At 39.4% G+C, this 14,429-nt stretch overlaps 1 protein-coding gene across 1 annotated transcript in view; it reads left to right on the top strand.

Annotated features, from left to right (window-relative positions):
- The first annotated feature begins 473 nt into the window (after positions 1–473).
- Positions 474–14,429, top strand: part of scxa (scleraxis bHLH transcription factor a) — a 34,077-nt gene continuing 20,121 nt past the window's right edge. Inside the window, exons 1-2 of the mRNA XM_088327878.1 lie at positions 474–1,253; positions 4,404–4,614. Of these exons, the coding sequence (XP_088184004.1) occupies positions 865–1,253; positions 4,404–4,614 (600 nt within the window). The 5' untranslated portion in view covers positions 474–864. The remainder of the gene's footprint in view (positions 1,254–4,403; positions 4,615–14,429) is intronic.

Here is a 14,429-nt window from a genome sequence, read left to right as displayed (position 1 = left end):
TTGGGTTTTGGTGTGCCACCCCAAGATTTTCAGTGGCCCCATCTGGCCACCCCTAAGAAAAATGTTTGAAGGCGCCACTGGTTACCTTGTGAAAGAAGCACTGCATTTAATCCAGGGTTTCTTTTTTTCATGGTACAGAATAGACATTTTGCTGACATATTTTTAGTACCTCCACTCATTGATGGAAATGAGTGTCAGTAGGCACCAAAGCCGCAGAGCAAACGAGAGCAATTCAGCCTGCGTTAAACGGATGGAATCCCCCCTAAAGCTTCTGGTGTGCAGCCAAAACAAACCTCTGCCTATGGTTTGGTTTTTGCCTCCAGTGTCTCTGGCCTACTTCTGGACAGCAACAGAGGGACCCGAGCCGTTTGGAAGGAGGAGCAGGGGAGTATTTAGGCCCTCCCACCGGCTATAAACCCTTATGCAGACAGAAACTCTCAGACAGCAGGCACACGTGGAGAATCGTAGCAAATCGAAAGACAGAGAAACAAACTGCTGCCACTAGCGTTGAGTTACTCCTTTTTTGTGTGTCTTTTTTGTTTTGTTGGGACTAAAGTAATCAAATTGTTGCAAACTAACTTTGAGGCCGCTTGAATAGACTTGAGACTCAACGTTGCCGTTAGAACTGAACTTTCTTCTCTGTGGATTTAAGTCATTGACTATATTATTGTTGGGATGTGAAAAATTGAAGAGGATCCCGGAAGCCGCGACCACCTGATGCACTGGAGTGTTACATCCCTGGCGGACCTAATTTGAAGACAAAAAAATAGCCCATTTCTCCCTTGGTTGACCACTTTAACAATTTCCTACGGATCAGCCAATTACCAGAAAACTCTAAAAGAGGCTCCAGGAATCGGCTCAGAGATGACATTCGCAATGATTCACGCGGCGTCTCCGGCAGGCCGTTTCTTATATGGCGATATCGCTCTCCTTTCCGAAGACGAAGATGACAACGGCAGTTCGGGTTCGGGCTCGGAGGAGCACTCCAGCAACACTTCGGCCTTCCGCTTGTCATCTTCGTCGCCGTCCACCTTTCACATCAAGATGAGTCGGAAAAGAAAGCTGTGCATGGGAGCAGCTGGAACTGCAGCGGTGGAGGCCGTCCTTGGGAGGCTGGCACCTACGGGTTCTTCCCCAGGCACAGAAATCCGGCAGAGGACAGCAGCAAATGCTCGTGAGAGGGATCGAACCAATTCTGTCAACACCGCATTCACGGCACTACGAACGCTCATACCCACAGAACCTGCAGACAGGTACGCAACCAAATGATTGTTGTAAGCAACTTTCACAAATATAAGTTGATTACCGTATTCATTTGTGTAAAATGCACGTTTTTTATTTTTTGCCCAAAATAACTCGAAGTCTGGGTGCGCCTTGTACACATGAGGTTTTACGGTAAATTACATACCAATCCTAACCGATTTAGTCAACACCGCAATTATGACACTTTGACCACTTATATCTACAGAGTCTGCAGACTGGTGCGCAACCAAACAATCCTTGGAAGACAGGTGTCTTAAACTCGCGACCTGGGGGCCAAATGCAGCCCGCAGGAGGACAGTTTGAGGTTGCCGCATTGATATGACAGTTTAAAGGGACAGTGTGTATTATCAAGAGCCTCCTTGTCTTAAAAAAAGGGTATTCATTTAAAAATATACATATATTTAAAGATAAGCAAAGATACATCAACTATAAACATGCATGCTTTAAAATACCTAATTGTCCTCCAACATGCCATCAAGGGTAAAGTAAGATGTTGTTAATCAGTTTGAACCAATGATAATCCTTAAAGCAGTCAAATCAAATTAAATCATATTTACAGTATTTGTTTAGGCCTTTATCACAAAAAGTTTCAAAGGGCTTTACAGAACACAATATCAACAAACTATAGTTTTTAAGCTCCAATGATTTTCATAATATTATACACACACACACACACACACACACACACACACACACACACACACACACAAACACACACACACACATATATATATATATATATATATATATATATATATATATATATATATATATATATATAAAAAACTCACGTGTACACACACATATATATATATATATATATATATATATATATATATATATATATATATATATATATATATATATATATATATATATATATATATATATATATATATACGTGAGTTTTTTTTATGGTATATCACCAACCAATTCAAACCAATTCAGTCAACACCGCATTTAAGGCACGACAAACGCTCATACTTACTGAGCTTGCTAACAGGTACCAAACTACTGTTTTTAGCAACATCCAGAATTATAATTTGGTTACATTACTGGATGCATTTGTCTATAACGCACAATTTTTGTATCTTAAGAAGAACCTAAAGTTTGGGTGCGCAATGTATGCAAGGTTTCACGGTATACTACCAACTGATTGGAACTAATTCTGTCAACACCGCATTCATGGCGCTGCGCCTGGTAATATCTACTGAGCCTGCAGAGAAGTACCCAACTTAACTTGTCCTTAACAACTTCCACCAAAAGTTATTACATTCCCGTATGTGGTCATGTAAAAACGTGCATTTTATTTTACCTGAAAAAGAACTCAAAGTCTGGGTGCATTGTATGCGAGGTTTAATGCTATATTACTGTATTTGTAAAATGATTGGTCAGTCGAAAAATATTGCTGCACAATCACAAAACATTGGATGCAAAGGGGATCAAAATAGTGTCACGGCAGTGGACGCAGAAAACTCTGACCACTAAGCCGCCACTTTTTATGGTACCAGAAACAAATGTTAGAGAATTGAAAATAACAGTCATCCTGAAAGATATAATTAAACGCAAAAATCATCACAGCAAGGTAAAACACTTTGTGTATTTGATGATGAAATCCATTGTTGATTTTATGTCGGTATTTACACGCCGCCGGCCATCAAGCAGGAGTTCCAGTCGGCACCAGCTCTAGTCAGCATGTTTCAAGACAAACGCATAGGTTGGTAAAATACGCACAAAATGTCATAGTACTTTTTTAATAAAGGGAAAACAGTAGTCAGATTAAGATTAGACTATTGCCGCTATTCGGGATTTTTAAGGCCGTTTAAATATAGCTACGCACAATTTTCTCAACACTACTGTAGAGCAAATTAATGGCTAATTTTGTCTTGTAAGGCAGATTATAACATTTTTAAAGAGGGATCTTCAAATTTTGGTCAAGCCTTGGCCAACACCATTAACAATAACCCTAGTGATTTACAATACCTCAAAATATGGCCTGGTATATATTTTTTTAAGGAACCATTTCATTTTTTATTTATCTTGTTATTGATTTATTTAAATGCACAAATAAATCATATAAAATTAATATACAAAGCGCAAAGTCCTTTACCAAACAAAGAGCCTTTATATGTCACAATAGCAAAGGCCATAAAGTTATTTTGTATGCAATAAAAATATGAAAGCCACAAATGATGCAATATATAATGTATGATCCGTTCAAAATTGTATTGTCACACGCCACAGCTTGTCAATGCCAACGGCTCATCTCTGAAGAGTGGGATGGCACTTTACACCGAAGATTTACACAGCCAGATGATGAAGGTGCTGTGTCTCAGTCAGAGCAGGAAACTTTTCTTGCTTCTGATAACCATGGAAACCTGCACAGAGGCCCCTGAAGACACCACTGCAGGCTCTGTATCTTGCCAGTGCCAGGTCCATTAGCCATGAAATATGTGACCTGTAGCCACAACTCATGTGAAACAGCGACATTCAAGATCTGTCTCCATTCGAGGACACCCAAAGCTAGCGCGTAGCTAGCTGGGAGCTATGCTTTCTTAATCTGAAAGGAGAAGTCCTCCAATTTTGTTTTACATTTGTATAATGACAATAAAACAATTCATTGAACTGCTATTGAGTCTTGTGTGTTATTAGATCTTTAATCGTGTTTATTTTGCAATCGTATACTATCAGTCGGTAATGTAGTCAGCTCGAGGCAAGTTTAACCCTTTGGGGACTTTTATGAAGGTGCAACGCTCTTTCATATATTTTCACTTTTAGTGGGTGGTTCTGGTCCCTATTAACTGCGAAAACTGAGCGATCTTTGTATTACCATGTTTCATGTGGGTAGGCAAACTCATACCTAAAATAAATGGCCTGGAAGGGGATGGGTGCCATTAGTCTGAATTGGCCTATGACACACCAAAGGAAGGTGCAACAACCCTGGCGGTTTAACAAACCGTGAAGTGTGATTCTTTTCATAGTTTAACGTTGTCAAAAAATTATTTGTGAGAAAAAGTGAAACCAAATATTCTGCCGATTTAATAAAAAGTATTGTATTATAGACAAGTGCCCATTATAGACGAATAAATACAGTATCTACGATTCATTGCTTGATCAATGTTATTTTTTTCAATCACTAGGAAACTGTCGAAGATCGAGACCCTTCGCTTGGCTAGCAGCTACATCAGTCATCTGGGGAACGTTTTGCTCCTAGGTGAGGGGCTTCATGACGGACAGCCCTGTCACGCTCCTTCACCACCGTTTTTCCATGTCAACTCAAATCAGGGATCTGACCAATCGGGACAGCCCAAGCACATCTGCACATTCTGCCTCAGCAATCAGAGAAAAATGGTATGCCTGCAAATAAATCTACTCAGTATATACTATTGCTGAACTATCACCAACACTACCGTTTTAAGCGTTAGAGTCAAGTTATGTTTATTTGTGACACCCTTAATGAAAATAAGTCTCAAAGGGCCGTACAGACTACTATTACACCATCCCCTAATAACTTCCATTAGGACAAGGAAAAATTCAAAAACCTCAGCATGAGTAGAATAAAAATACATTGAGAAGGGGCCACACATTGTGATTAGATTGCTGTGAAACTGATATCTGTTATTTTATTAATTAAGATTTATTTTATCCAAAATATGACCCAAAGTGGAAACCTACAAGTTAGTAAAGATGCTCTTTTATTGGGAACTTAAAAGCAAATGACTCAAACTAGAAACATTTTTCGAATCTTGGTTGAAAATATTTCTCAAAATGAGGATACATATCTACAATCAGCAAGATAAAATCATCATTTTTTTCTTATTTTATTGAAGAAACTAGATGAAAAAAAAAATCTCACAATAAGAAAAATATACCTAAAAGGATAAAGATTTCTGCCGATTGGTTGAGATTGTATTTTATGCGACAATTTTGGGGGGTGAAAGGTAAACTAACCCTCCCATGAATATAAATACTGACAGAACGGCAATAAAGAGCCACCAACCCCAACAAAAATGTGTTCTGCCAGCCCGCGCTCACATCAATATGTGATTGGGGTGAATAGATCGCAGAATATTTTGTACTGAACCATGAAGTGACTACGGCTTTTCTCCCTTTAAAAACACCTACCATAGCCCCGAAAGATTTACATGTTTATGTTTTTGGATGCAGCTCTTTGCTCTCTGCAGGGTAAGCTTTTCTGTGCGTTTATGTAAATCTGTGGTGTTGCCACACTAGCAAACCACTTTATCACAAAAATGACGCTTGGCATTGTCCTTTTCTGTTGTTGAAAACAGTCCACACTTATACTTCTGTTTGCCTCGGTCAGTTTAGCTTCTAGTAGCTGTGGGCCGATTGATCTGGCTGTCCAAAATTCTCAGAGACCCCTTTTATACCTGGCAGGCTGGATGCAGAAGGCCCTGAGAGGGGCTAGTCAAGTAATCATTAAAGCATCCCTGTCAGTCACACACTCAGACATAGCTTTAGACAGTAGTAGAGGGTGCTGGGTAAGAGACAGAGAGAAAGGGGCTGCGCTATCTATGCTGTAAATTTGTGCAGGAGAAAGGTTCCAGGACAATCGTATTGATCTGTTTGAGGAATTGCTTAGCATCAATAATATCGATATTTGGATATATACACCCACCCCCAACTGAAGTCTAGAATTAGAGTCTACGGCTGCTTTATTTAAAAAACTGACCAAGTTTTTGTGCGTGAAAAATTGCTCGAACAATCGCATTAGATCTCTGTTTTGACAAAATGACAGTACAGTACAATTGAAATATAGCTATATATAGAAAAAATGCTTTAAATTATATCTATGTGGTTCAGAATCAAATTCAGTGTCATCAACTGGGCCGAAAGGTGGGGCTGACAAATTACTATCAAAAATAGTCTAAAATAGCCTTATATTGTCTCTAGTATCAAGAAGGAAGCAATTTCATAACATATTGTATTTTTAGCTTTAGACTATTGATCTTTCAAGTACACTGGTATGGATAATTGTTAATCAGTCCTCAGGAAAAATAATATAGACACACAAATAAATAATTCACGTGGTTTATTTCTAACAAACTACAATTTATTTATATAGCCGGGAAAATCGAATTAAAGGATAGGAGTAGAATGTTGACACAAGAACTCGCAGTGTTAACCAAACTTTGTAGCAGGAATGAAAGGACTCATCAATAAACCCGGTTTTAAAATGATCAACTCATTTAAACGATCAGTAATTATTTCACAGCGTGTCACAACAATATTCGTACCCAGCACTAGTAACAGTTTGCTGGCCATCTTTTCTTGCGTTTCCTTTAGGTCAGACCAATTAGTAGATTGATAAGTGGCGAAATTTCATTCTGACATGAAATTGAATGAATCTCTGGAATGAAACATGACACACATATGCAAAACATTAATCTTTTATTTACAAATTACCACTTTGGGGGTTCAAATCTTTACTACACTGTGGGGAGTCTGGTCCATTGTTGTGAATGAAGGGGCCCTGAGGTGCCTTGCTCTTGCGTGCACTTTCAGAAAAAGGAAAGCGAAAAGGTCTTGTGAACAAATTGTGGCTCTTTAGTTGTGTTGGCGGAGTCGGTGGTTGGAAAAGGGTTAGGGAAAATGCATTTGTTGCAGATTAGTACCCTATTTTATTTTTTCTAAGAACATTGAGCATATGGTCACAACGGTCTAATAGTTCAAGGTCATTCAGGTGTTTAAAGTTGATGTGAGATCAATGACTTAGCCTATAAACCTGAGTGGCCCCAAAGGACTTTAAAATCCGAAAGTCTTTATAGTTGGCTTTTGAGGCGAACGACGCCTAATTGTACTTCTGGGACTGACGTTTTAATTAGTCAGGTGGCTTGAAAACTCATGGTGGTTTTTGGAGAAGTTGCACGCACTTTTGACAAAAGTTAGTCTCGGCTATAAATCACATAAAAAAAGACTGGCAGGCATGTAGGATTTCAATTAAAAACTTGCAGCAAGATGTAATGAAGCAGGTCTCCAGGCAAGGGAATAATTGAGTTTCAGAGCAGATGTGGCAAACATACACATTGAATGATTTGGATAAAACATCCATAAATGTCAAAAACACAAGTCTCAAGGTTGTATCAATGAAAAGTTGTGATTTGTTTTAAATAAACGTAAACCAAATGTTCTCACTGGCCACTAGAGGGCAGTGAGAGTTTGTGTATTGCTAGTTAGTTCCGGTGTCTAACTGCATTCATTTAACGGTTAAAAAATATCAGTTACCACATTCAGTGCCTAATTGAAGAAAAAAAATGTTTGCGACTGGGCACAATGCTCTCCCGCAAATTAATTTCTCTTCGTTCGAGTTCCTTCACCTTGGCGTCGGTAAATCGATAAGCTGCGTTGAGGTCAGCGCTGTCAGTAGCGGCTGTGTAATACTATCTGCTGCTGTCAACTCACCTCTGCTGATGCATGATGGAACTGGAAATCCATGCTGAGTGCAGAACTGCATGGCCCTTCTATGTCTCTGTGGCATCAGCTTCATCAGCGTTTTTCTGGTTCCCATTAGCCTTTTTTTATTCCAGACATGTATTTTGTGGGGCGGCAAGGCAGATGAGTGGTTAGCGCACCCTCGACACAGTTCTGAGGTCATGGGATCAATTACAGCTACTAACCTTCCTAGGCAGAGTTTGGTCAGGGCGGCACAGTAAAGGTTCAGAGTTCAATTCCAGGTACTGCAGCCTTACAGTGTGGAATTTGCATGTTCTCCCTGTGGTTGTGTGTGTTTCCTCTCAGCACTCCGGTTTCCGCCCACATTCTAAAAACATGCATGTCAGGTTAAATGGCCGGTACAAATTGGCCCTAGCTGTGAATGAGCGAGTGAGTTGTCTCTCTCTCTGTGCCCTATGACTGGCCAGCGACCAGTAAAGGGTGTTCCCTGCCCACTGCCCAGAGTCAGCTTGGACTGGCTCCAGCACCCCCGCAACCCTACTGAGGATGAGCGGTGCAGATAATAAATGGATGGATGCATTTTGTGTGTTACTCAATAATACTTAGGATCCATAGATTAAAAGATTTAATGCATTCTGCTTCGAATCAATCACTATCATTAAAATGAGTCCAAATTTGGCCCATTTTCCTGCTTTTTATACATACAGTACTTTTTTTTTGTCTTTGTTATTGAACTTAATTATTAGTCAACACCTTTTGAGCCCTATCTGTGTTTGTAAACAAGTGTGACGTAGCCAAGCTGCGTTTGCATTGTTCAATCAAAATGGCAGAATTAAAAAAGGCATGCAGAGGTGTATGAATCCTGAACACAGCATTGAAATATTGAAATTTTACACATTTAAATTTTACACCGCTATATGTCCCTATATTGCGCATGTATCAAACTCATGGTCCGTCCTATCATTTTATGTGGCCTGACAGATAATGCTTACAGAAACAAGAGACAAAAATGAGCCCAAACAATGACAATTTTCAATATGTCCAATGGATGTCGCCAGGCGCCGCTTGTAAAGCCCCCACTAGAGGTAAGATTTATGGCCCGAGCCCGAACCCGAACCCGAACCCGAGGCAATTTCGGGCCGGGTCGGGCCCTGAAATGTCAGTCATACGGTCGGGTCGGGTCGGGTTCGGTCCTGCTTTTTTTTTTTTTTTTTTTTTTTTTTTTTTTTTTTTTTTAATTAATTAATAATGTGTTAAATGTTCATTAAAAATATATACTTAAACTATGTATGGATACTAGACCAAGGAATACTTGTTATAAAATAAATAATTTGGATAAAACGGAGAAGGAGCTGTAATCGCTATTTTTCCGACTCCTATGGAAATTCCTCCCCCCCTCCGATTTTAAATGAAAAAAACAACAATTTGTTTACACCGCGGGATCCAATGCAACCAGGGTTTCATTCACAATAAAAAAGACATTACGTACGGATATTATAGTAAATCAAATGAATATTATTTGTGTACAATTAGTTGTGGTTGCGGAAATCATAGCGTACAGTGACGTTGGTGACTTTTCCATCCGCGTTAAAAAAATGCATTTTGTAAAATACGATCGCGCTTTATTGTTTAAATAAACGCGATCTCCCAATGATTATAATTAGCTCGCTTTATTTTGTTTTAAAGCGTATTATATAGAATACGATCGCTTTTGTCGGAAGCGTACATTGACGTTGGTGAGATTTTCATCCGCGTTAAAAAACGCAATCTGTAGAATACGATCGCGCTTTATTGTTTAAATAAACGCGTTATATAGACTAGGATCTCCCAATGATTATAATTAGCTCGCTTTATTGTTTTAATAAGCGTTTTATATAGAATACGATCAGGGGGGGGGGGGGGGGGGATTTGCATAGGAGTCGGCACAACACGTCAACATCCCCTCTCAATGAAAGTGCTGCGCTAAAATCTTAAAGGCGTACTACTACTGCTGCTGTGGATTATGGCCCAATGATCAAGTCGTCAAAATGACGGACGCCTTTAAATGTTTTCGCTACCTCAAAAAAAAAACCGTCAATGACAGATTGCAGTGCAGACACAGAAATATAAAAGATGTAAATGTTTATACAGTTTTATTTAACTTAGGCCTAGATGTTGTAACAAAAGGCAGAGTTTAATTTGTTATCATAAATCACCCCTCCTTATAAATAAAATATGTAATTTCGGGCCCCCTCGGGCCGGGCCAGCAAATCCAGTTAATTAGTCGGGCCGGGTCCGGGTCGGGTTTAATACCCCCCGGGCCTGCGTCGGGTTCGGGTGCTTTTTTTGGGCCCGATCTTACCTCTAGCCCCCACTGTAGCTGTATTTACTGACTGAATTATAACTTAATTGTGAGCCTCCTCAGATAAGACCCCCCGTCCTCCAGTTAAGGCACACTTTTTATGCCATTAATTTTCTAGTCCGGCCCCCATTAGAGTGATGTTTTTTTTTTCACCATGTTGCCCCCGAGCTAAAACTAGTTTGACACCCTTGCTGTTTTGTGTCGTGCAACCAAAAAGGAGTGTGACAATGCACAAGGAAGAATACCAACTCTCCATTATCTCTCCATAATCTAACACTTTTCTCTGGTACAGTGAATATTCGGCTAGTTGGTCGCTTTCCTTGAATTTCAGCATGATCGGTAACTTGGAGCTTGAAAGGCGTTGTATGCAGAGCATTTCCTTTTTGCGGGCATCTAACAGTGAAGAATATTTATTTGAAAATTCATAACTCTAGATTAGTGGTCTCCAACGTGGGTCTCGGGCTGCCCCATGAGGACAGCTGAAAAAAGCTCACCAGTCCTCGGTTTGGAAAATTTTAGGTGGAGTGATTGTACATGCTTGAAATGGTTGCCATTTTTATTAGGTAAGGCGTTGGCCTCTGGATAGAAGCCAGGGTTCGGGCTTCAAATAAGGGTTTTAAATGTATTTATAGTTCTAGATAGGGATTTGGGCAAGGGTTAAAGACCAGGGTTTAGGCTTCTTTTTAGGGTATTAAACTGAATTTAGGGTTCTAAAACAGGGTAGGGGCTAGGGTTACAGCTAGAGTTAGGTGTTGGTCTAGGGTTATGAACTAGGGTTTGAGCTCCATGGTAGGGTTCTAAACTGAATGGGGGTCCAAAATAAGATTGGAGCTGGCGTTATGGTTTGAACAATAGTCAGGGCTAGGGTTACAGCCAGGGAAGATTTTAGGGTTAGAGCTTTGGGGGTGCTTAAAATGATTCAGGTTCATTTAACACTGTTCAGGAATGTTGCGTCCCATTTTTAAACATCACCTAACACTTCGTAGTAAGCAGAAACACTATTACTACGTGATGTCAAGTTTTTACCCATTTACTCCTAATAGAGTACACACACATACAGAAAAATAAGTATGGAACTAATTAGACAATGATGCAGTTATTGGGTGGTAAAATAGTTGTTCAACGTAACCACTGTATAACATACTCTCGTTGTAACACAATGGAGCCTCCACAGACTCTTTATGCCGCAAGTGACACTAGCCGGGAAAGACATGAGCATTGCTCGGACTGAACCAAGGTAGTAGAGAATTTTTGATGCTGCTTTGTTCATATTTTTGTTTTGTTTTCCTTTTTTTAACTATCATTGTTCCATCATGTTTAAGCCTATCCTGTCCTGAATATAGGAAAATATAGTTTTAAAATATCTATGTTTTGGGGGGTGCTTGGGTTAAATTTAGGGGTTCTTGAGCATCCCCAAAAATGGGCTTGTTAAGCCCATGGTTACAGCTAGAGTTAGGTGTAGGTTTAGTGTTAGAAACTAGGGGAGCTCCATGTTATGGTTCTCAAATGAACGTAGGGTTACAAAAGAGGTTTAGAGCTAGCGTTACGGTTAAGGGTTAGGGTTCCAGCTATGTTAGTTTTAGGGCTATGGTTAGGACCAAAGGTTAGGAGCAAGGGTTCGGGCAGCAATTTAGGGTTGAAACCGATTTTATGGCTCCAAAATAAGATTGGGGCTAAAGTTAGGGTATAAAACTGAGGTTTAGACTTGGGGTTTTTTAGTGGTTGACTAAGTCCATTTAACCCCATTGCAATAATAACCCTGGTAAAAACATAGTAATAGCATAGTAATAACAATATGTCATTTTGTTTTAGAAATACAAAGAAGTAGCTCTCTGCTTGAAAATGGTTAGAGACTCCTGCTTTAGATATCGGTAATATCTCAAAACAGCATTGCTAAACTCACGTTTCAATGTGTGTGATGAGAGACGAAGAAAGAAATGAGGCATCTCGCTTCCACTCACGAGCCAATTAGAACTGCCAAAATTTTTATAGAATATTCAAGCGGGTAATTTACAAATCTTGTGATTAAATATAGAGTGTCTTATAAGTGCAGTCAATGTTTTGCAATCATGGTCAGCAATATTTTCGACAACAAGAATATTACTGTGTTATTTTCGACAACAAGAATAATAAGCCCAAATCCATTCTGCAATTTCTAACCCACTAAGCATCTAGATCAGTGGTTCTCAACCGGTCTGACTTGAGGACCTACCACCCCACTCTTATGACAAGCTGCGACCCAAATCAACGTAAAAAAAAAATCCCACTTCTCCAAATTATTGGATGAAAGGATTGTGCAGTTTAAAGAAGAGACAGTGGAATACATTCATGTTTTTACCCAAAAAACAAAAAGACCTGCATAGACAAACTACTTCAAGTACCCTATATTCTCACATATAAACCCACATCACATATAAATGACCCTCTAAAATACCCACATGCTAAAAAAAACCTAAACAACTATATTTACTGAAATGGGTAAATCATACAAATCAATATATTGTTAAAAAAGCTAAAATACAACATTTTAAACCTGAGGTCTCAACGTGGTACCAGCAGGCACCAGGGTGCCCGCTAGGTTTTAACTGAGGGGCCCGCGGACTTATTCTGCAAATTACTCACCAGTGCTGGCAAGTAATGCGATTTTCCGGGGACACTTTTTTTTTTTCTTTGGGTTGACTGAGTCTATTTAACCCTAATTGCAATAATTACCCTGGTAATAACATAGAAACAACATTGTACTGACATGTTAAATGTTTATTTTAGATAAGCATATCAAACTGGGTGATCTTCGCGCTAATTAGTTGCAAAAAGTAGCTCTCGGCTTGAAAAAAGTTTGAAACCATTTACTGTACTTTCAAGCAGTGCTTCAATAGCAGACACTCGTACAATATTTTCGTATTTTGCAATCATTTCCTTCTCTGACTGTTTGTTTGTTCAATTGTTCTTGTCACTATTTTTAACTTTTCCTTCCTCTTATCACTAATTTTATTGGGACCCGTTATTATGGGCAGAAAAAAGTAAATAAAACCAATACAATCACAATAAATACAGATGTGGTACCTCCAAACACAATTGGGATGGTGCCGATTGACTACAGAATGAATAGTTCAAGCAGGGCATTACTGCCATTTACTGTGTAATTGACCTTTAGTTGTGTTTGTTTTAAGTAAAAATAGTGTGATAATGAGATAAAATTTGATGCCTTCCTCTTCGTCAAGTACGATTTTAGTGTCCTAGTAGTTGGAACTCGGTGCCCTCCCCATCACGATTTGGGCCCGATTCCCGGTACATCCAATACTGAGCAATTGTGGTCGGTGATATTTTTTCAGCTGACTAATAAATTACGGTGTGATATTTACAAATACTTTCGTGCTGCCTTTACACCGTAGAAGTAGCATGAGCTAAACAAGTAAAAGCACACAAAAATCATCTGTACAGATGCTGTACAGCTGTTAATAAAACTGTTAGTGTTTAACATAATCACGTCTTTACTCAATTAATGATGTTACGTAACCTGAAAGGCAAATTGGGTAACCTAAAAGGCATAAAAACTCAATTACCGGTAACCATTAATATGACACCACAAGAAGTCATCAAGATTTTAGCACGGCATTACAAATTATGGATGAAACTCAAATAGAGGCTTTCACAAACAATTATGTAAATAAATTTGCAAAATTATTGTTTGAAATTATTAGTTATTTGTTTCCGTACAAGTTCACCAAATATGCCAAAAAAAAAACAACAATGGAACATGTGTAAAAACTTCTGGCCAGTACAAGATAATGATACACATGATAGTACTGTACAGGAGGCAAATCTGCTCAATCTCTGCTGAGGTTTCTTTCTTTAATTCAAATGTGTCCAATGCATTTAGAACTGAAATTTTCGCGTCATATATGTCTCTGTCTGTTTTTGTGAAAGTATCTTTATAATATGGGTCACCTTGTCTTCTCATGATGGCTTTAAAAGTATAAGACACTAGATGAAATTTGCCGGCAAACATAGCTCTTTTGCCATCAAAGATGGCCGCCTCGGAGGGGTCACGTGGTCTGTGGGAACTATGTATACACTCCCAGTCTTCTTTATCGAAAAATGCACGGCTCTAAAAGAGGCTTCGGTTGCTTTTTGGGAGTTTTTCACAGGCTTTGTAAAAAAGAAAGACTGCTGTTAGCCCAAAGTTGCCTTTAACTCGCGGGCCTTTTCTGTTGTTGGTGCGCTGCCTGGGTGGGTAATTACGGTAGCATGGAAGCTTTTGAGACAAGTGCTGAAGTGGAGCTCCACATTGCGCCGCTTTGCCGCAGTCACAGTCGCGCCGCAAATGAGACACATAGACACATGCAATACTTCTTTCCGCCGCTACTGACGTGTGGCACTGTGAGAGGTCACCCAGCATCCACGCCAAAGA

The sequence above is a fragment of the Urocampus carinirostris genome, chromosome 2 (genome assembly GCF_059441175.1).
Source record: "Urocampus carinirostris isolate Australia breed hairy pipefish chromosome 2, RoL_Ucar_1.0, whole genome shotgun sequence".
NCBI lineage: Eukaryota > Metazoa > Chordata > Actinopteri > Syngnathiformes > Syngnathidae > Urocampus > Urocampus carinirostris.
The sequence above is the reverse complement of the archived record's forward strand: the minus strand, read 5'-3'. Positions and strand labels throughout refer to the sequence as shown.